The 24,361-nt window shown below is 41.5% G+C and overlaps 1 protein-coding gene across 1 annotated transcript in view; it reads left to right on the top strand.

Annotated features, from left to right (window-relative positions):
- The window catches only part of wnt6b (wingless-type MMTV integration site family, member 6b), a 33,971-nt gene extending 17,240 nt beyond the window's left edge, over positions 1 to 16,731 (top strand). The window contains exons 3-4 of the mRNA XM_049594615.1: positions 10,498 to 10,802; positions 12,195 to 16,731. Of these exons, the coding sequence (XP_049450572.1) occupies positions 10,498 to 10,802; positions 12,195 to 12,656 (767 nt within the window). The 3' untranslated portion in view covers positions 12,657 to 16,731. The remainder of the gene's footprint in view (positions 1 to 10,497; positions 10,803 to 12,194) is intronic.
- The last annotated feature ends 7,630 nt before the right edge of the window (positions 16,732 to 24,361 follow it).

Raw genomic sequence — 24,361 nt, 5'->3', positions numbered from 1 at the left:
ATATATGGCTGCATTTATATACCATAATTTTTATACTCAGAAAGATAAGTTAGGATAGTGACATTGTCATTCTCAGTTTTTTGTAACTGCATGTCATTGATACGATTTTGTTCTAAATCACATGAGCTACTGAACATGAATCCACTCAAAATTAAAACTCTTCATTGAGAGCATCCTCTCTCCACATGAGGTACTTTCAGTGGTGCCACCAGAAATGTGTCATAGGGGTGGCCAGAGGGGTCCACTAAAAATCTTGGGGTGGCACACCAGAGGCAAAATCCTTAACCGAATTTCAGGATTCACTTAGGAATTTGAGCATAATTTGGCCTCACACCATCAGAAAAGTTCACATAATTTTTCAATAACTCCTGGAGCTGAGCCTAACCATAGGCTTAAAAAGCATATTTGTTTTTAATCTTATCTCTTTTGACACTGCTGGAGTTGCCAGTGTCTCTGAAAAGAGAAGAAAGGCAGAGAAAAAAAGACACAAAGATAGAGTGAGGCAGAGAGGAAGAGAGAGGGAAAAGGGGACAAGAATCTACCAGTAGAAGACAGACTTGCAATTAATCATAAATTCCTGCCTGTCTATGAGGGAGGCCAAAGTGCTCCTCTGTTTTGAAGCCTTTGTCCTCAATTACCTGGATGTGCTCTTAATGACTGTTTGTCATGAAGTAGTAGCAGTAAATGTCAAAATAAAATTTCCTTTGTGTGTTCACTCTCTAAGTGGTGTACTTAAACTCAGTGACCTCTGCTTTGATTGTATGTGATATGTCTTTCAAATTATTTTAATGACATGGGTTATTCTTTGTAAAGATATGAGACAATCCTGGTGAAGTCTTTGCAGCTTTCACTCCATTCATGTGTGTGTCCGTGGGGGTGTTGGGCATGAGCATACTGTGTGCTTTCTTGTCTGCTCTGTTTTTGATATGACTGAAATTAGAAAATATACACATAGTGGCTTTAAAGATGTAGGTCTACCTCACTTCCTCTCAGACTATTAGTGAATTGCATGTCTTACATAGCTTTAGAGTATATGTCACTCTTAATCTTCCAGCTTGCAGCCCTTTGCTGAATGTTATCCATTTTAACCATGAACCTATTTAGCAGAAACGATTCATAGTCGTTTTTGTTATTGTTCACTAGCACATGGTAAATATTCTTTGCTTTTCAACATGGGATTGTGTTGTCCATGTGCTAACTAGCTAACTAGTGTCATGACGGTTGTCTGGTTTTCTTTTTTTGAATGAAGAATCCAGACTGCCGCCGTCTGCTGGTATGGAGAGTTATTTCCTTTCATACAGGCGCAGAACATATGTGCAAGTGTGCCGCTGATTGTCGCCTTTGTGGTGTGTTCAAGTGCAACTTTGTGCAACATATCCTCTTAGAATGGCTCTTTTGGTATCTCATGAAAAATAATACACATAGTTTATATAATATCTTACAAATTAGTGCCCCTACTGGCAAAGTAAGGTCACTTAACATAAGATGATGTCATGTTATGTAACATAATAAGTGGAATGTGATGACATGAAGTGGCATGATGAAGTAATGTGTCCAAAGATAATTTGTGGACTTTTGTTTTGTTTATTTCAGGACACAGACCCCTGTCTCCAGGTTCAAAGTCCCGTGTTTGTTTGGCTTTGTTACTCTGTATACTCCTTGACCTAACAGCCTACTCGGTTTCTGTCATATGGTGGAGTAAATAAGAACAGTCTGCTTTGTGACATGTTACAGGACGGCACAGCTGCTGTGTGACAACATGTCTCTGACTGTAAAAGTTGTTAGGGGAGTAATAAGATAAGTTGAAGGTATTCTGCTCTGATGACTGACTGCACAGCCAGCATGCATGCATTTGTGTGTATTTCATTCATTCCAGTGTTTTAGATGATGAACATGATAATGCATACATCAAATCTCCAGCTGTATGGCTGAAATAACACACACAGAAACATTCATATGACATGCTGCAAATGTCTGCAGTATTTTTGACATGATGACATTTGCATGAATCCACTTGAAGAGAGACAGTGGCAGAGGAAGACGGGTGTGGAAATGTGTGCATATAGGTGTGTGTGTGTGTGTGTGTGTGTGTGTGTGTGTGTGTGTGTGTTTGTATAATAGGGGTTTAAGTTGATTTCACAACATGACTGAAACACTGCCATTTCACACCTTCATTGCAACAAGTCTGAATGAATGAACATGTCGACACAAGGATGACAACCTATTTGCATCGGAATTGAACGGACATGAACCTTTCACGTACAAGCAGCTTCAAAACAAGGTCAAATTTCTTGTTTCTCATCATAAATTGTTATTCATTATCCTCTTTTCCTTAATCTCATCCGTGTTTAAATAACATACAGACCCTGGAGCAGTCATGACTGACAGTGTCAGCCAGCATACAGTTATGCTGGTAATCACACAAGGGATGTTGTGGCTCTTTGAGCGTCTCTATAGATTGTGCATGGTATGTGTGTGTGTGGAGTCTTGTACCACTGTGGAATAAACAAGGACTCTTGCCCTAGGCTGTGCAGTGGTTGCAAGGTAATTAAACTAGTCATAAATTGTTTCAAACATTTTGTCATTAATGATTTTCACAGGTAGACACTCAGGTATAGAGACACGCTCACACAGTGGTTTTCTCCACTGGTAGGGCACCCTAGAGGGCACCTCATCATGTTTTCTCCACTGGTAGGGCACCCTAGAGGGCACCTCACCATGTTTTCTCCATTGGAAGGGCACCCTAGAGGGCACCTCATCATGTTTTCTCCACTGGTAGGGCACCCTAGAGAGCACCTCATCATGTTTTCTCCACTGGTAGGGCAATTCTAGAGGGCACCTCATTATGTTTTCTCCATTGGAAGGGCACCCTAGAGGGCACCTCATCATGTTTTCTCCATTGGAAGGGCACCCTAGATAGCACCTCATCATGTTTTCTCCACTGGCAGGGCACCCTAGATAGCACCTCATCATGTTTTCTCCATTGGAAGGGCACCCTAGAGGGAACCTTATCATGTTTTCTCCACTGGAAGGGCACCCTAGATGGCACCTCATCATGTTTTCTCCATTGGAAGGGCACCCTAGATAGCACCTCATCATGTTTTCTCCACTGGCAGGGCACCCTAGATAGCACCTCATCATGTTTTCTCCATTGGAAGGGCACCCTAGAGGGAACCTTATCATGTTTTCTCCACTGGGAGGGCACCCTAGATGGCACCTCATCATGTTTTCTCCATTGGAAGGGCACCCTAGATAACACCTCATCATGTTTTCTCCACTGGCAGGGCACCCTAGATAGCACCTCATCATGTTTTCTCCACTGGAAGATCACCCTAGAGGGCACCTCATCATGTTTTCTCCACTGGAAGGGCACCCTAGATGGCACCTCATCATGTTTTCTCCATTGGAAGGGCACCCTAGATAGCACCTCATCATGTTTTCTCCAATGGAAGGGTGCCCTAGATAGCACCTCATCATGTTTTCTCCATTGGAAGGGCACCCTAGATAGCACCTCATCATGTTTTCTCCACTGGCAGGGCACCCTAGATAGCACCTCATCATGTTTTCTCCATTGGAAGGGCACCCTAGAGGGAACCTTATCATGTTTTCTCCACTGGGAGGGCACCCTAGATGGCACCTCATCATGTTTTCTCCATTGGAAGGGCACCCTAGATAACACCTCATCATGTTTTCTCCACTGGCAGGGCACCCTAGATAGCACCTCATCATGTTTTCTCCACTGGAAGATCACCCTAGAGGGCACCTCATCATGTTTTCTCCACTGGAAGGGCACCCTAGATGGCACCTCATCATGTTTTCTCCATTGGAAGGGCACCCTAGATAGCACCTCATCATGTTTTCTCCAATGGAAGGGTGCCCTAGATAGCACTTCATCATGTTTTCTCTACTGGAAGATCACCCTAGATAGCACCTCATCATGTTTTCTCCACTGGAAGGGCACCCTAGATGGCACCTCATCATGTTTTCTCCATTGGAAGGGCACCTCATCATGTTTTCTCCACTGGAAGGGCACCCTAGATGGCACCTCATCATGTTTTCTCCATTGGAAGGGCACCTCGTCATGTTTTCTCCACTGGAAGGGCACCCTAGATGGCACCTCATCGTGTTTTCTCCACTGGAAGGGCACCCTAGAGGGCACCTCATCATGTTTTCTTCACTGGAAGATCACCATAGAGGGCACCTCATCATGTTTTCTCCACTGGAAGGGCACCCTAGATGGCACCTCATTATGTTTTCTCCACTGGAAGGGCACCCTAGATGGCACCTCATCATGTTTTCTCTATTGGAAGGGCACCCTAGAAGGCACCTCATCATGTTTTCTCTACTGGAAGCTCACCCTAGAGGGCACCTCATCATGTTTTTCTCTGCTGGAAGGGCACCCCAGAGGACACAGCCTAGATAGCACCTCATCATGTTTTCTCCACGGGAAGATCACCCTAGAGGGCACCTCATCATGTTTTTCTCTACTGGCAGATCACTGCAGAGGACACAGCCTAGAGGGTACCTCATCATGTTTTCTCCACTGGAAGGGCACTCTAGAAAGCACCTCATCACATTTTCTCTAATTGAAGACCACCCTAGAGGTCACTCATGTTTTATCTTCCCTGGGGGTAGCCCAGGGGGCACTTTTGCTGCGGTTTGTTCAAACAGGTGGAGACCAAGAGGGTTGGTCGCCCCACCCTGACCATTGCCCTTCCCGCCAAGTCCTCCAGTGGGTTTACATGTTTACACTCTTACACACTTTGTGTTGTGTTGTGTTTCACTGGTATTTAAAGTAAGTGGGTAGAGCCACTGTACTTTATATTTGGCAGGAAAAAGTATTATGCTGTGATTCCCCCGAACCTGATAGTGACACCCCTCAAGGATTGATTTTTGTGATGTTATATCATTTCAAGCCAAAGGCAGGCAAGCACACAGAGAGGGCCATACCTAAAATGCTGATTGGATCTAAATGAATAACGTAATAAATCTCAGGCTGTTGTGTTTTCCAGCTAAGTGTTTTGAAATCAGTAAGAGAGGGTGCTGCAGTTTGTTGGTTTCTACTCTTGCACATCATTTCTTTTGTGACCCAGTTTGTAATAATCCCACTTGTGAGCAGTTGCTCTTACCAGACATGTATTTAACAAATATGAGCAATCTTGCTGGGGTGGTATGTGGTTGGGAGGTAACACCACAGCTGGTTGCCTCACAGGGAGAAGTAGAGGTTTGCAGAGGTTTAAAATTTTATCCATCTCCTCTAGAACAACACAAATAGGCATTTTTTGGTCTGACGCCCCTATCGGCAGGATGAAATAATTTGGCTGTGCCTTCCAAAACTGCTAGAAATCACAGTTGAAAATGAAATCAGTTTTAAGATGTGAGAACACTATGGTTTAGGTTTGGTTAGGTTAAGGCACATGGTTAGCTTAAGGGAAAGATCATGGTTTGGATTAAAATAAGTACTATATTAAGATTAGGTAGACATAGTGGTTTGGGCTTAAATGACTACTTTGTTAACATTAGGGGACATTTGTTGTCATGGTTACAATAACAAACATGTGGTTGTGGTTACGGAACAAGCGTCATAATGCTTTAAAAAACATTCTTCCCAACATATTGTCCAAATGATTGCTCCCAACCGACAGACAAGGGTTAGAGCGACCTTCCACGCTGAAGTCCGACGCTATGTTGATGATTCCATCCACCCTGACCTTCTCTCTACATGGACTTTGTCACTCTATGATGACATCACTTGACTTTCTCCTTTGCTCCCATGGTAATTTCGTTGGCTGCTAGAGGGCTTTGTCACTTCAGTGTAAAAGATGTTGTGTTGGGGCACTTGCTTAAAAGACTGATGGTGTTTTTCTTGGGAAGCCAGTCTGAAAATGCATGAACTGATGGAACATCTCTACCTGTTAAGAATCACTCCGGATATTGCAGTCTTTAGGTGTTCAGATAACAGTTGTGTCCATGTTATGTCAGCAGGTTCCCACCAATTTAAGGTCTGCTGTCATTAGAATTTCATTGGTAAGGTTAGACAACTGTTACTTGTTGTACTTTTCTGATAGTTTATTTAGCTCATAGTTTCTTCACATTTTCAGATTGGCAGTGACCTAATATCACAGAATATCTAATCTGATAGTGTTGCAGTTATCCTCAGCCACAACAGATGTCGGCTCCCAGAGACTTTCTGGCAGACTAGATGCTGCAGGATGCATCCCAGTCTCCTACCATCCTCACTGCATGCTCCAATCTTTGTGCATTTGGAAAGAGCCCCTGATTTGACCACCAGTCGCCGAAGGTGTCACCAGATCTACTTACACAGATGATCCTCAGAATTAACACCTTTCCCTTTGAGAAAACAAATGTATTTTTATTTAACTATGCTTATCTGGACTCTGAGGGGATTTTTAACTAGCTCTCACATCCCATTACCTAAAAGTCAAAGTATTAATAATATGTTCTAATTCCTGCAGAAGGGCCTTCTGGAATTAGAAGCAGACGTAGACAGGCCCAGACATCCGCCGTGGCAGAGAATTTGTTTGGAATTCATGTCTCCGAGGAAAATATGAAACAGGGTGCCTCAAATCATTAGATTTTTGATAGCCTCTTTTACACACAACAATAATCCTCTCTATTTTATCTCTCTTTTAACCCCCTGCTCTCGCTTTTTGAATTTTCTTGTACTCTCTGTTGTTTTGCGTTCTGTCTCTTTCAGTTTGTCTGCTTTTAGTTGCTTAATATTTTGCTCCAGGTTACTCATACTTTTAATAATAAACCACAATAACAAGTTCAGTATGATAATAAGGTCAAGTACATTTTTGCTTAAATTAGATGTCATCATGACATGTTTCTTATGCAGTTTTCTTCTACTAAATGCAGTGTTTCACCAGTGCATCTGAGGACATCTGGACAGGCTCCCTGCTTGTTTGGACACAGCTTGTGCTGATATCACCATATTGTATTAATATTGAGTTGTGTGCTGATGTTTCACACACGTGTCTCGAAATAGATTCAGGGAGGTTTTGGAAACGACACATCTTGATTTGAGTATGTTGCTGCTCCTGAAAATCTCAGCCATATTCTGCTGAGCAGCATGAACACCGAGGTGTGGTCTCAACTGAGCTGCGAGGAGGCTACACAACAACAGCACACATGCACAGTTGCAGAAGTGCACCACCATGCCCATGTTAAGTAACACATTAATAAAATTAAGTGACTATTTGTCAAATGCCATAAATGCTTTAAATCTACATAAAATACTTTCCCCACACATACACATTGAAACACAGGCATGCAAACACAAATTTGCCTGGATTGGAGACATCTTTGGGTGTTGGAGTGTACAGCTGGTATTGATATCACGGCGTGCTGGGGTGTGCAGGTTTCGTCGCACGCCACCCATTGTGTGTGTATGTGTGTTACCATTCCTAATGAATCCCATTCACTGAATCATGCGATATGGAGTTGGCAGTGTTGACGGTGGTGACTGCACGCTCACTGCCTTCCAGCTCTTAGAAATAAAAGTCCTTCGCTTAGTCTCCGCACACACATACAATGGCTCGCTAAGTGGCTATTCTTTTTCTCCCCCTCATCTCTCAGTGTTCTGCCATTGGAATCATCACTGTCATTTCCCACTGCTTGGTTGTTTCTGGACAGAATTTACACACTCTTATTGTCAACAAATCCTTATAAGAGACCAACATTTAGCAAAACATTAGTCTGTCTTTCAGCACTATGGCACTTAGCCCCAAGCCCATTTGGTCCCACTCGAGACATACAGTACATCTTTTACAGGTGTTAAATATATATCTCCATTTTTAAAAAGGTTTTGTCATATCCTTTAACAGATGGGCACTGTTGTTTTAAGCAAACGTTACTCAAACTGGAGTAAAAACAGCATTTGTCAGGGATTATTTTTAGCAGTGGATGAATACACAGTCCTCTGGTGAATATTTATAGCTGCAAGAAAGTGTATACAGATAGACTTAAAATGAATACAGTGCCCATATTCATTGTAATGAGGGAACATATCACCCACTGCAATGGAGTGGTGCATGTGTTTTTGATTGTTTTTGGACAAAAACTGAGCTCCATAGTGCACAGCAATAACATATATCAGGCTACATGTGAGTCACATTGTTGGTTTTGTTTTTTTTCACGGGATTTGCTTAAAATATTGCCAGTTTCATCCTTTTTTACTATTTTGTTCGTAAGCAATATTTAATTTAATGTCAGTACCTAAACAAAAATATTTAAAAAGATATGAAAGGTCCAGAAGGTTTAGATTCCTCTGCAGTGGCATGTGGTCCATTAAGGGTGCTGGGGCTTCACCCCAGCCTTTGGAATTTCAATTGTAGAATACATATTTTGATGAAAAGTCATTTTTATTATTGTTATGGTATGTGTATGCGCATTAATGTAAGTTGTTATTCTGACATACTACAGAAACATTTGATGGCCAATGAAAACTTGCTGCCTACAGGCCCTACTTTTCTCTGCCTGACATCAGTATGTGTGTAACGTGTTCATATTTTCCTGGTGGCCCCTGATGGGTTGCCACAGTATGCCAAATATAACTAGATCTGGGGCAAAAAAAATAAATACAAGAAATGTTGGCAGATTCTGTGATATTCCCCCCAATTCGGCAACTTTTGAATGGATTATGTCAGTAAAAATAAGCTTGGGTGGGTTGACAAAATGTTGGCTTGATTTGTTATTCAATAATTCAATGGTCTGAAAAGCATCTGTACACGCTGCAAAAGAAGATTACAAAAGCGGCTAAATTACACAGAGCCCCACCTGATGAAAAAGTCACACCATGCCATCGATCGACCGTAATAAAGATCTCCCATCAAGGAAAGATTATGGTCAGGTTTTTAACAGTGGTAACAGCAAAAATGACGCTGGAAAAAGAGGACAAAGAATTCATAAGATACTTACAATAAAGCATTCTGTTATTTCAACCCAGTAGGTCTGTGAGATTCTTTCATAGCTGCAATAACTATGGATAAAGACGTGTTGAGCCGAGGGCGAGTACGATGCCGAAGCCACCGGCGAGGACAGACGATCAATTTGCAGTTGTGGTTGGACATGCCTTCAGTCAGGAGTGTTAAGCTCTGCACCCGAAATAAACCAGCAGCTGTGGTGTGTATGAGTGTGCATAAGAGAGGGAGAAATAGCCGTCCTCTCAGCACCACAAATCCAATGACGCTTGAGATTGTAGTAATGGACCAGGATTGAGAGAAAGGTGCTTTTATCCTGTTCCATGTAGCCGCGATATTGACGGACTGGATGCAGAGACAGAAGCCCGGATGAGTGAACTGATGGATGGAAACTAGTTTCTTTCACTTGCGGTGTTCTCTCTTCTTCCCAGTTGTTGTCCTGTGACTGATTGAGTATAACAATGATTAACAGATATCTGACTGTTGTGTGGTGTAATGTGTTGGTATTCATCATGGACTGTTTTTAAAGATGGACAACGCATCTCCACCTCCAAAAATGAAGCAGAAATATGTCAGATATGGCTGCTGTCAAATTTGGAGCCAGAGTCTGCACAGTAATGATCAGGAAGCGGAGCTGCAGTATCAATCGCCCATACACTTGTATAACCCAATCTCAAGAAGTGCCATTAATCGCAAGTACTTCTATTGACATACACAGCTGTCAGTCATAATATCACACCCCCTTTTTATAGCATCAATTATCTAATTAAAACCAAACTTATCAGAAAATGAGCACTTGAACATACAGCAGTGATAAGAACTACCTAAAAAAACAGAAAACATTTTGACATATACATGTACTTTGAGTACTTGGGTTTTTGGTACATGGAAGGGGCAGGGTTTATGACCTATGCTGCAGCCAGCCACCAGGGGGCAATCAAGTTGTTTTGGCTTCACTTTTGGGGAGCTGTCATGTCGCCAATTTTTACAAACAGTCATTGGTATTTATCATATACATACCATGTCACTGTGTCAGTAAAATTGTAATGTATTGAAATGAAAAACGAGAAAGCCTGCTCATTCTACTTTCCAACACATATCCTTCAAAATGAATGCAACGTATGTTGACAACTACCTGTTTAGGTTTTTCTGCTAGCTTGGCTCTGTCCACCTTGAGAGGAGGTGGTGGGCAGATCTGTTTTCATATTGCTCATATTGCTATTGCTATGCTAAGCTAAGATAACTGGCCACTGAATGTAGCTTGATATTTAGCTTACAGACATAAAAACAGGTATACTCATCTAACTCTAGACAGAAAAGCAAATAAGCCTATTTCCCAAAATGTGAAGCTGTTGATAATCGTTACCTCAGTATGGGAGAGAAAGCAAGTTTCAGTCCTCTGTTTTGAGTTTTAATTGTGTGCCTTGATACATTTGGATTAGGAATTATTCCTTGACAACTATAGTGAGATCATTTTGGTGACGTGTGTAAACCAAACTTGGGGACCAATCCCTAAACCAAACCCCTCTTTCGCTTGTCCTTTGTACCACAGATATCAGGGAGACAGCGTTTGTTTATGCCATCACGGCGGCTGGTGTGACCCACGCTGTGACCCAAGCCTGCAGTATGGGAGACCTCCTGCAGTGTGGCTGCGAGGCGACCAGGAACAGAGCACCTCCAAGGCCGGCCTCATCCTCCCAATCTGGAGATGGAGTCAAGTGGGAGTGGGGGGGCTGCGGAGATGATGTAGAGTTTGGTTATGAAAAGTCGAAACAGTTTATGGACGCCAAGAGGAGAAGAGGCAAGAGCGACATCAGGACACTCATTGATCTGCACAATAATGAAGCTGGGCGGCTGGTAAGAAATAGTTTAAGAATTCAGTATGTCTGTGCAGTTTCTGTTTACATCTTGAATTAGTAGAGTTAGAAATACATTGAACACAACTGTAATGTGTGACAAAAAAATAACTGCTACTGTGCTACACCAAACCCAGGTCTGATATTTCACTACACTCTCAAAGATTTTAGCAACGAAGGTGTTGCTTGTCCTGTGGAATGTTCCATCATTCCACGAACATGCAAAAGAGAAAGACATCGCCCCCAGCCATATTTGTGTTGCAGCGTAAGCTGATATTCTAACAAGAATCAGGTTTCTGAAACACAAAAACAAGAGCGTGCCACACATTTTGTTTTCAAGCCTCCGAGGCAGGTAGCTTCTAACGTTTCCACAGCCCTTGTAGAAGTTTAAAGTTCCTCTTTGTTGCCCGTATGAATGCAGAGTGAAGTATGGCCTCAACAAGTCAACCTGCTACCGAAAGAGAGGAGATAAAGTAGCGACTTTTGAGAGCAGTTAATTACGATCATTTGAAATATAGCTCGGTAAATCACATTTGCTTTCAGCTGTCAGGGATTCGTCTCCGTTTGTTACACCCACTTGCAGAATTGTTGACACATGCACAAGCAAAACACAGAGTTACAAAGTTCACTTTAGTTGGGGTCAAAGGCAGGTGGAGAGGAGCAGGGAGGTTTTTGGGATGTAGTCCAATTGTAGCATTAGTGAACAAACCATTTGAACAAAAGGAGAAACACAAATGCCCAGAGGTTGAGAAATAAAGGTGCTGTGATGCGTGCAAATGTCTCTTAATGTGCATGTATGTGTGTGTAGTTGTATGCATGCTTGCAAGTCTGTGTGTGTGTGTGTGTGTGTGTGTGTGTGTGTGTGTGTGTGTGTGTGTGTCTGAGCGGGCAGGTGTGTGTGTGTGTGTGTGTGTGTGTGTGTGTGTGTGTGTGTGTGTGTGTGATGGGTTAATTATGTGCAGTATAAGTGAATGATCTGTTGTCAAGGCTTGTTAGATGTAGGAAGGCCAGAGGCAATATGGAGGGAGAGGGGGGTTGGGGAGTTAAATTCCTTCTGAATAGCGTCTGCTTTTATCTTACCTATCTATCAGTGTGTGTGTGTGTGTGTGTGTAAGAGAGAAAGAGAAAGAGAGAGATCCAGTGGCTTTGTCTGCGATATATCATGAAAACACAATAATAAATTACCTCTTTAGAGAACCTGCCATTTGTCAAATGCAATCCTGCTTCACTTCAGGGTACACATTTTAAAATGTCCTTTGTCCCCTTTTTTCTGTCACATGAACCTTCTCTCTTTCTCCTTATTTATCAACCATTTGCCCTCCTTCACCTCTCTGCTTTCCCCTGCCTCCCCAAACCCTAAACTCACTCACCTCTCCACTTCTTCCCTTCCCAGGCGGTGAAGCTCTACATGCGGACAGAGTGCAAGTGCCACGGACTGTCGGGCTCATGCACCTTGCGCACTTGCTGGAAAAAGATGCCTCATTTCCGTGAGGTAGGCGACCGCCTGCTGGAGCGCTTCAACGGTGCTTCCAAGGTGATGGGCGGCAATGATGGCAAGACCCTGATCCCAGTTGGCCAAAATATAAAGCCACCAGATAAACAGGACCTCATCTACTCTGACGAGTCGCCCGATTTTTGCCTTGCAAATCGGAAAACTGGTTCACTGGGGACACGGGGGCGCATGTGCAACAGCACGGCCATGGACATCAGCGGCTGCGACCTGCTGTGCTGTGAGCGCGGCTACCGGGAGGAAACAGTGGTGTTAGAGGAGAACTGTCTGTGTCGTTTCCACTGGTGTTGCGTGGTCCAGTGCAAGAAGTGCTTGGTCCGAAAAGAGCTTAGTCTCTGTCACTGATGAACTGAGGTTGACAGCCGTCAATATGACTTGGTTAATTATAAATACTTTTTTTTTGCTTTAGTTTGGCTAGTGTGAAAGAAGGATAGGGTTCGGATTTCCATGGTGATCCTTTTGTTTCTGTCTTTTCACCAGTCACATTCAGATAACGCCTCAAAGATGTTCATTTCAAATAGTATTTGATCCCGTATTCTGCTGTTTGGTTCCCAGGAGTTTTGACAGATGTAAGAGGTGCTAGCCAAAGATTCAGAAGATACCAAAAGTAAATGCATCCACATGGCAGGGGGACTAAAAGAAGCAAAATAGAAAAATGTGTTTTTCTGAACTAGCTGTTTTTCTTTTTCTTGTACATGAAAAAGGACCAAAGAATGTTAAAAATGTTATTGTCCATCTCAATGAAAGAGAAGAAGCTAATGAGCTGGCTGAAAGTTCAGTCTCAGACTGACTTATTTTAAAATGCAACAGCTAAATAAATCAGTGCCTCCAGGATGTTGCAATTGTAACAGCATACGCAAATTCAGCAAATCTTTGTGCATTCTGCACAACCTTGCCATTGTGAAACCCTTTTAGCCTCCAAAGATTAATTACTGTTTTATTTGTTATTTTAAAGGACTACACCCCCCAAATTGTATATCAACTGCTCACCCAGTGTAACATTGAATTCATTAAGTAAACTTTGTTTTTCTCGCATGCCTCTGGTAAACAAAGAATCCAAAAACTGAGGAAGTTCTTGGTGAATCAAAGTCATTGGGGTCCACATTAAACAACATCAAAACTACATCAAAACATCCATTTAAAAACTCGGAGAAAGTGCGTGCAGTATCTAATCCAACTCTCTTTTATCCAGTTGTATGCTAAGTACTTCCCAAACAGACAGCCCTTTCTGAACAGGGAGTGAAATGTATCTGCGCTCTCCTCAAAGCCAGGCTCCACTGACAAAAACATTTATTTTATCTCACTGAATACTGGAACCGCTGGTCTACTGCTGCCTTGATCATTTAGGTTGTTTGTGTTATTGTGTGACTTTGATGCTTTAAAGGATTATTTCAGATTCACCAAAGTCAGAAAATAACACAAACCAGCTACCAGTCGAGGAAGTGGTAGACTAGCTATAGCTCCTGTATTCAGTGAGGTAACTTTAGTGTTTTTGTCAGTGGAGTCTGGTTTTGAAGAGAACATAAATATGTTTTTACTTTTTGTTCAGTTCTCTGTTGAAAAGGGCCATCACTTTCGGAAGTACTGAGCATATGGCCGGACAAATGAGACTTGGATTACACTGCACGAGATGCGTGAGAGTTCGTAAACAAATGTATCGATATAGTTCTGCTGTTGCTAAATGTGGACCCCGCTGACCTTAACTCATCAAGAACTTTCACTGTTTTTCAAATCTTTGCTCACTGGTGGCATGCGAGAAAGTTTTACTTACAAATTCAGTGAGGAAAAACAATGTACCATGGGTTGAGTAAATGATACACAAATGATCATTTAGGGGTTGAAGTATTCCTTTAAGACCTTCGGAGACATTTCTCTCAATCTACGATATGCTATAGGATCAAAGAAAGATAAGGGATCTCACTATGGCCCAATATTCTTCATGAGGCATTAGTAATAATCAGTGCATCTTTACATTTTACCACCCATAATCTTTAAAAGTGTGAAAATCAATCTGTCTCTCAGTTACAGTTACTTTAGCCTACTCTGTAAGTGAATATCACACGTCAGTTACAAAAAAGATGCTGGTCTTGACTTTTCTTTCTGCTCTTGTGTCAAAAATATACATAAAAGGGAAATGATATCACATTATCAGATTTGAAGAATGCTGTCAACACCATGTTTTGCAGGTGTGGACTTGGCCTGCCAGCAAAGACTGTTATTTATATAAAGATATGATGACAAGACTACTCACTTCCATCTCTCTCAGAAGCACTTTGGATACGATGGCTGCCGTTGGCTTCCTCAGTAGCTTGGCAAGAGAACACTTTTGCGGTTGTCTGTTTCTATTAAACCAAAGGAGAAACCTTTTTAAACATGACGTTGTTTGGTATCAAGAAAATGTATATAATGTATTTTGTTTATCTGTTATGATATACAGGGCTAATGTAATAATGCACTTTGGATGTTAGCTTTAGTTTGATACTGTATTTGCATATGTGTGTGTGTGTGTGTGTGTGTGTGTGTGTGTGTGTGTGTGCGTGCGCGCGTGTGTGTGTGTGAGTGTGTGTGAAAGTGTTGAGTATGTGTTTGTGCAGGTTGGCCAGTTATCACCGTATCCTGTAGTTGACAGTACCCTCTATATATCTCTGGTTGCTGTCTGACGCTAAACTGCATCATGTTGGTTATTAAAAGCACACTGCTCTTTGACTCTCTGTCTCTGTGTGAGGCAGACAAGATCTTTCATTTGTTTCGTTTCCAGAGGAAGTATTTTTCCCATAAACCTGTCATGTCATCTCATTTACACTTACGTTTTATTACCAGACAATGTACAGTAAGTATACTGAACTATAATAATACATTGCCTCCACTTGTTCTCTTAAGGCTGTTTGTCTCTGAGTGTAGGATCTTATCCTACCCTTAAGGATTCACTATCGTCTTGTTTTGATCTCACCGGTGATGTTTGTGTTTCAGGAAGCTATCATGATTCAGATCTGGCTGTTACATACAATACCTGCTTTATGGCAGCATTTTTTGCAGGGCCCAAATCCAATGACCACCTTGATTAATGACAAGTTATAGGATGGCTATACTGGCAATTTCTCCCAAGCCCTTTATATAATCAATGTGTGTGCAACTTTATTTGGTAACATTTCATCTAGACCGGTATGATTTTAATTCCAAAGTGAAATATCTGCCAATCAAAGAACACTGGTATGCATATATATATATATATATATATATATATATATATATATAGACTTTAGTCAGATTGTTTTTTAATATTCATATTCATATTTTAGAAAGAAATCACTCACCCATTTTAAGCCTTAATCCATTTGTATGACCCAGTATATAGCAATCAAACAACTGAGATTATTTCATGTATTTAATACTAGAATGACATAAATAACAACAACAAAACCTCACACACACACTGATTATGAAAGGAACATATCTTATCTGGCACAACAGTAAATATATGTACATGGTAATCATGATGCTTTTCATTTAGTTATTATTGCCGTAACTTTGATTGTGTTAATATAAGGCATCACGATGGTGGTAATTATCACAAATAATAGAACTACAGTAGTCGCATATTATGTATTGTATGATGTTTTGGGCTGATGTTACAATTTATAGCTATAACTTCGGTAACTCTCCATTAAAGGTCCAGTGTGTAGTGTTTAGGAGAAGCAGAAATTGAATACAGTATTTATAACTATTTTTTAATTAGTTTATAATCACCCAAAGCTGTCTTTTTGTTACCTTAGAATGAGCCGTTTATATCTACATACAGATTGGGTCCTCTTCTACACTACCAAAACAGGCAAACCAAACACTGGCTGTAGATAATGCCATTCTCGTTTTCTCTATGGCCACTATAGTTCTCCTCAGTTCAGTTGATTATAATATGCAACCTCACCACTAGATGGCACTAAATCCTACACACTAGACCTTTAATGGGAATATGTGAGTGACTCGCCAAAGTCACAATGCTGTCTGCTTTTGCGTATGTTTTAATCTGACCTGTGGAGTGACCATTTCAGTATCTGCATCATGTTACATTAAGCACATTCCAAATAATTTTGGACAACATCTTAATCAGGTTTGGTGGAAAACAACAGAATGTAGCAGTAAAAGAGCAGCAGGGAGGAGTACACATATATACACATGTTTTACCAGAATGGAAATAGTTACAGCTATGCAAATCATCTTTGGCCAACAAGGTTCTGTTTGTGTCAAACTTACCGCTGATTTGTCATCTATTTAAAGATATTCTGTCATGTTTGCTTCACCTTTCATTATGCTCTGCATTTTTGTATCCTTCAGAAGTCATTTCATATCTGGCTATGTTGAATTTTCATTTAGCATAAAACTACCGTGTGTGACTCACATTCAAAACACTATTCAAATAAAAAAGTAAAACATTAATATTTTTATTTAATCTCATTCTTTCCATGTGTCGGATCAGATTTATATAACAACAGCTGATGAGACGGTCCTATTGATAATGTAATAATAATGAATTTCACAGTGTATTTGGACTAATTTATTGTTTAAACCATGTTGACATATGCAGGTGCACATAAAATTCACTGGTTGTAAGAATCAAGATCCTCATGCAAGAAAGACAGGACAAATAAATTTCTCATATAGCATATTTTATCTCATCTCTTTTTTTGTGTATGTATAATTGTCAGTTTGAACTTTAACCATGGCTTTGAGCCCAGTCCTGACAAAAATATTCCAAATCATACCTCTCCTTTTTGAAAGACAAGAGCACATTAAACATTTACAGACTAATTTAATAACATCTTATATCACCTTTTCCTTCCAGAGTTCTTCCAGACATTGTGTGAGAGTGCCATTTATTTTATACAGGCACAGGTTCGAGTTAGTCTTTTACTTAAAAGATGATTTTCACCAAACTAGACCCTTTCTTTTTGCCACTCAGCAAAAAGAGGTGTTGTTTTGAGGTATTTATGCTGCAGAAATGAAAAGACAAGGAGGGAAAAAAAGGAAAAGTGCATGGGCCTGTATTAGTTTGAGCTGTACAAGTTGACACAAGTTCATATTTTCCAGGAATTTGTTGCACGGTGGTGTGTAGAGTCGGGCCAGCAGTTGTGTTTAAGACATGGAGATGTAGGCCAAAGAGGAGGAAAGTGCCATGGGGCACTCGTCTCGTCCTGTCTCCCCTAGTGTAGCTCCTTTGCCCTCTCCTTTCCTCTCCTCTCCTCTCCTCTCCTCTCCTCTCCTCTTCTTACCTTTCCTTTCCCCTCCATTCCTTTTCTCTCCTCTCCTCTCCTCTCCTCTCCTCTCCTCTTCTTACTTTTCCTTTCCCCTCCATTCCTTTTCTGTCCTCTCCTCTCCTCTCCTCTCCTCTCCTCTCCTCTCCTCTCCTCTCCTCTCCTACTCCCTCTGTTTTTAAGCTGTGCAGGCATTTAGTGCTGCATGGGCAAAGCCAGAGAAAATAGACAAGTGAGCAGATAGATTTATTGGAGCATTGGTATAAATATGGTAGTCTGTCGACATCTGTGTGCATGTGGCTGCATGTGTCTGTCTTTGTCAGTCAGTGTGTGTGTGTGTGTGTGTGTGTGTGTGCGTGTGTGTGTGCGTGTGTTCATCCATATGTGTGTGTCCGTGGGAGTGCGTGGCCAGGTTAGAATGGGTGTATTTTTCCATGTGTCCCTCTGAGAAAGAAATAGTGCCTGCGGAACGCAACATCGGCCCTATTAGAGATGAGTTTTGTCTCCTCCTAGAGTGACTGCTAAGTGCAAACACACACACACACACACAGCCTCACCCAAAGCATTAATGAAGGGTTGCCACTGTAAATGGATCTATAGTGTTAGGCTGCAGACAGTCATTTCCGTGGATCAGACAGATAAATAGAGTCCTCCTGTGTCTTATCTCCTACAGTGAAGTCTAGGTGGTCTCCTGCTTTTATTTACCATGCATTTCCTGTATGTATGTGTGTGTGTGTGTGTGTGTGTGTGTGTGTGTGTGTGTGTGTGTTTGCTTGCACAAAACAAGGAGAAAGCTAAAACATGGAGAGGAGGGATGATATTATTTAAACTGAGAAATGAGTGGACCAGTATAAGGAAATGAGCAACAAGGGAGGGAAAATTATTAATGAAAAGGGGAAAAGGGAAAGGAGGGAAAGACAGAGAGGAAGATAACGAGAGAGAAAGACACACAGAAAGAGAACTTAGAGGTAACCCGACACTATAATGCTCCTCCATTTGTGTGAACTCCTCCAATTCTCCATCAATCTAGCAGTGAGATGTTGCTTACACTTAGGGCACATCTCGAGATCAACTCTGTGTGGGGTTTCATCTGATACCACTGACTGTAATTATAGGAGTGGGAGAGACAGACACACGCGTTTAACACAGACTGTGAAATGAAGCAATCTCGCTTCTTTTACACATGAAATATGCACTAAAAGTATAATTTATCATGCTTTCAAGATAGAGGCACGCACATTCTCACATTTGCACACATCCGCATCAACACACACACACGCGCATGACCTCCACTTTGGCTCAGTGTGTTTGGAAGAGACAGTGATCTTTATGAGTTAATGCAGGCCCTGGAGGTGATGGCTCAGCTGCTGCCTAAGTTCCACAGGCCACCCAACTAGGCTGCTAGTGCTAAGAGATTTAATAGTTCATTTTGTGCATGACATTGCATCTCTGTCTTCTCAGGACCCTTGAACGACATTTACTGCACAGCAAAGCACATCAGGAGTATGACTTATCCTGTACAGGGTTGTTCCCTGAACATGAGGTGAGCCAAGCCAGATAAATTGCTGCGCAGATAAAGCTCAGCGAGAGTAGTTTTGTTTAAAAATGTATTTTGGCAAAATCCTCCTCGTCCTTGAGAAATATACTGCAGCTATGAAAAAATATGAGTGCTTTCCTCGAGGAACCTGTCATCATTGCAACATCCTGAAACAACAGCTCGCTGCCTTGAGAAACACTCTTTGACCCGCATCATTGTCGTGGGTGGATAAACATTGAAATGACCTCACAATGTATCTTTGACTCATCTCTTTCACCCCCGCCCCCCTAACATCTCCCCGCATCTGTCCCACATCTCCCTCTCTTGCTCTTCATCATGTCTTCCTCATGACTGTGTCATTTATCAAACCCCGTAACTGTCTCCTCCCCTTCCCTCTGTTATCTTGGGTTGTGAAAACATGGCCGCCACAGGTTGGTGGGAGACAAAGGGGGGGCCTGCTGTCTATTGTGGCTGCTTTGGCTCAGTAGTCTGTTCCTGTGTGAAGACAGGGCAGGTCTCGTTCTCTTTAGGACAGAGACAATAAACATGGTTGTTTGTGCAACAACAGTCGTGGAATGCCTTGATGGGAAGCAGACAACCAGCTCACTAAAGTGTGTGCACATGTGCATGGGCAACATGCGATCAGCGTGCAAAGCATCTGTTCTGTTTGGGAAAGTGGGTAAGAAATCATTTCGCTGCACAACACACACATTGACGTGGAAGCTTAGAAAAGACCTTTGACCTCAGCAATATGTGGGCTGCTGCAGTGTGAAGAGCCCCATTACTGTAACATACTGTATCCCTCTTGGGTAGATTATTGCACAAATTCAATAACACAGGGCTAAGCAACTATTATAGAACTCGGTTACCTCCTCTGTTTAGCAGGATAATTTCCCACATATAGTGAATGCTCTTGCCATTTTGGCTTTTTGAACACAAGATGGCGTCCTTGCAGAAGAAAGTTGATAAACTCCAGTGCTACACCTCTATCCTACTGGGGGTGACAGAGTGCACTGAGAGGACTGATGGTAATGATAATCAAAAAAGAATATCAAAAAAAGAAATCAAAATTAAGTGAAATAAGCTGTAATGAAATAATGACAAAAGAAAATGTAAAACACATCTACCATAATTGATTGTACTTGCAGAGCATTGTCAACACAGCTCTCCTTCATGTGGCTTGGTTTCAATCAACTCAGCTTTTAAGCCTATGTAACCATTATGTGTGTTTGTGTTTGTGTTTGTGTGTGTGTGTGTGTGTGTGTGTGTGTGCTTGTACGTGAGCATTAGTTTTTATGTGTGCCAGAAGGAGAGAGAGAGAGAGATTTTTATTGACATTTTTAGCTTAGTAACCCATATAATTATCCAAGTGTTCTTTATATGGCAATCTTGCTCTGAAGCAAAGATAAGGGTTTGTAAACACAGTCTTGGATCGACTGTGCCTGCTACCTTGCATACCTCCCTAGTTGAATTACACACACATGCACACTCCAAATCCAGAAGCATGTAGACACACTCTCTTACATACACACACACACACACACACACACACACACACACGCACAAACAACAACGTTTACAGACAACAATGGCATGCAAACATGTTGTAATCATCCCCAATTAGAGATACCCAGAGGTAAGTGAGGCAGGAAGGAAAGCAAGCAGTTTGATTCCGCTAAACAGAAAAAACTGAGTGTATGTGTGTGTGTGTGTGCGTGTGCGCAAATCCATACCTATATATTCCCTTTTAGAAAAGAATCTTTAGGTTTTCAGAATAGCATAATTCACCTGTCTTATCTCGTGCCCCTGCTTTGTAGCACATGTACAGAGAACGCCTCTTCCCCTTCTCAGATTGCTCTGGTGTTCTGCTAGTTGTGTTAGATTTGTTAGTTTGTTACCATACAGTATAAAGTGTCCTTTTTGGCCTTCATTAAAGGGCACCTATTCTGCTCATTTTCAGGTTCAAACTTGCATTTTAGGTTTCTACTAGAACATGTTTACATGACTAATGCTTACAAAATACTCTGTTTTTCATCATACTGTCTGTGCTGGAACACCTGTATTCACCCTCTGTCTCAGATGCTCTGTTTTAGTGCCTGTTTTTTTCAAGCCCCAATCCTTGAAAAGATCAGTCTGCTCTGACTGTGTTCAGTGGATCCAGGTCTTCCATATCTCAGCATCTTTGCACCGTCATTGCAGCCAGCAGAATTATCTATTACTGAGTATAGTGGCAATTTGTACTGTGAAAAATCACGAATAAAAGCCTCAAATCGACACTAGACATGTGCCATAAGGAATATGATTTGAAACCTGGGAGAGACTTTTAACAACATATACAACCAAAATGAAATGTTTCCCTGATGTTAGCATGTAGCTACATGTAGCAGTGCACTTACAGTTGGGGAATGACTTTGATGGAGTATAGTGCACTTGTGACGTGAAAATTCACTGATAAAAGCTTCTAAACTACCTAACAACTGGACATGTTCCATCAGTAATATGATGCAAAATCAGGGAGAAATGAACAACTTCTGCAATCAACAATACATGTTTCCCTGACATTAGCATGTAGCTATATGTAGCAGTCTGTGCTATGTAATGTAAACACCTGCAGTAACATGCCTGCAGCAGATGACCATATAAAGAAATCCATCACAAGCTAACGTCAGCTTGTCTCCAAAGCAGAAAACAAAACAAAACATTGACAAAAAGTATTTACAACAGTCTGAAACCTGAGGAATTTGCTTACAGATATTTATTTTACATATGCTTACCTCATTAGCCACGTTTAATTTGAACATTCAGCATTATTACACATAATGCCAGGAAATAAGGAAGAGCATAATAGGTCCAGAGAAAGCTGAGGAGGGATGAGGTTCTACGAAGGTCCTGGACTGAGCTCAGATCCAGGACATCATTGTCATACATACACCTTAGATCAGTGGTTTCCAACTGGTCCAGCCACAGGGTCCAGATTTCATCTTAGTCATTAGTTCAAGGTCCACACAGTTTAATACATCCAGCATCATACTCACATTTGGTCATGCCCTCAAGCAAGTTTGCTGTCTCTGTCAAGTAGCTGTCTGTAAGTTACACACTCTAGCTGGAGACGGCACTTCAAAATAAAAGTGCTATTCTGAAAATTCACCGTACTAAAAAATAAAGTGGGGTTTTCTTTTCAGACTTTTTCAAACTTGACACATTTACAAGTCACTTGCGGTCCATTCAGAATGGACCTGCGACCCACTTTTGGACCATGACTCACCAGTTGGGAACCACTGCCTTAGATCATAAGGAAACCTCATAAAAGTGTTGTTGAATAAGGTACTGAACCCCTATCTGCTTTCAGGGACAGAAATAGTGGGGACATCAGAATGTGCGGGTATATGCACAAAGTACAGTACATAGCACCATCAGAAGTGCAGTGTCTGCTTTGTAATGTAATCTGTGATAAAACTTTCTCTTTTATTTCTTGTATCTTTCATGATACCCCTAACAAAGTTTGAGGGAACAAAATAAGCTGAATGACAAGAGGTAAGCATAAGAAGTAAGGCATCAGTGTGACCCCATTAAAAGTCCACGCTGTTTTTGAAATGAACAACTACTATAGAACCTTTGGTTGAACTCAAAATGTAAAATATGACACTTTCGCTTTCTGCCTTTCCCAAAAAATACAGCCCCAGAAATATTTTCTTTTCCATTCAGCGAGGGGAAAAAAAGTCACAGAAGTTTAGCATCCCACGTTGGTGCCTGTTTTGTTAAAGGATCCTCAGCGAAGTTTTACCTCCCCTCAGGCATGTGTTCTCTGTACATTCTGTGAATCGTCAGGATCATCCAAAATAAAGCCGGTTCTCACAACCCCAGGATATTTTCATTCCCCGCAGTGACGGGTTAATTGATTAGAACCACACTGGGGTCTCGGCATGGGGATTGCAACACAGATACAATACATTGCAGTAAGAAACCGCTCTGTGACTGCTTTAATAACATGCATGTGTTACTGGCACTGGAAGGTACATAAACATTAGATCTACAGCAAAGCATAGCATGAGTGGATGTGTGGTTTGTAGATTAGTAAAATAAAGTTGTGGATTGAAGTGTAACGCCGTAAATGAGAGAATATTAAATGTCAATCACCGTAAAGAAATCCAGAGTCCTGCTTATTTGTATGCTGATTTGAAAATGATAACCCTTTTGTGCTGTAAGATAAAGCTGCTTCAGTCAAACTGTCCTGGGCTAAAGGACTCAGACGCAGAAAGAAAAATGAAGTAGAGTTCGGGGAAAAGGAGAGTAACAAAGTTTTCATATGAGTACTTTTTGTTTTTAACTTTCTCCTTCAAACACTTCAATCACAGTTGCCATCGATCTGGAATACTGATTGTCTAACTGGCAGCCCTGTCATTTGTCTCAGTTCCCTCTGGTGTAATTGCACAGCTGTCCCGTCCTTTCCACTGTTTGTCCTGCCCTGCCCGCTCTCCACATTTCACGCAGAATCACAAAACATGTGCCCCTGCATGCAAAAACATACAAACACCCGTGCTTATTGACAGCCTCGTGCACCCACTCTCTTTTTCTTCCCTCTCTCTGTCTCCTACGCTCGCACAAACACACACACGCAGGGCCAAGAATTTGCTTGTTAGAAGTTTGTTACTAGAGTCGAGCCTTGTAATTGACTAACCTCTGCTCTGCCGCGCTCTCCTCTGCTTTGCTCATTTTCGTCAGCTCGGTGCAAAACTCTCCAAGAAACATGAACTTCACTTGAACTCCCTTCTCAGAGAGACACAGAGAGTGAGGGTGTGACAAACACAACTTCTGTCAGTTAATATACTGCGCACTGCACTGTCAAAGTGTTATTGGTCCATGTGCTGCGAAAAAGAAAGGTATAGAAAGGCCAAGACTAGCCAGAGAGAGAGGATGAGGGTTTTGCAAAATAGCCACAAGCTATCTTTAAATTACTATATGTTGTAATTATTCCTGACCTATCATAAATCTAATCAGAGTAAACTACCTTCTACATAATTTGGGATGTATGAGATCCAAGGGTGACAGTTAACAGTGGTTTGGGCTCATGATAGTCCTTTGCATGCATTAAATGGTGGAAGTAACCATAACACCCGCTTTGCTATTTCTGCAACAATGAAGTCAATCTTAAAAAGTTCATGGCAGTAAAGGGGGGGACGATGCAAACTAATGAAAGCTCATTGCTGTACTGTGTAAAATGCACCAAAGTCAAGACACAATGGAAAAAGGGCAGTAATATACCA

This window comes from Epinephelus fuscoguttatus, linkage group LG13, assembly GCF_011397635.1.
Source record: "Epinephelus fuscoguttatus linkage group LG13, E.fuscoguttatus.final_Chr_v1".
In the NCBI taxonomy this organism is placed as follows: Eukaryota; Metazoa; Chordata; class Actinopteri; order Perciformes; family Serranidae; genus Epinephelus; species Epinephelus fuscoguttatus.
Note: the sequence above shows the minus strand (reverse complement) of the source record. Positions and strands in the feature narration are given on the sequence as shown.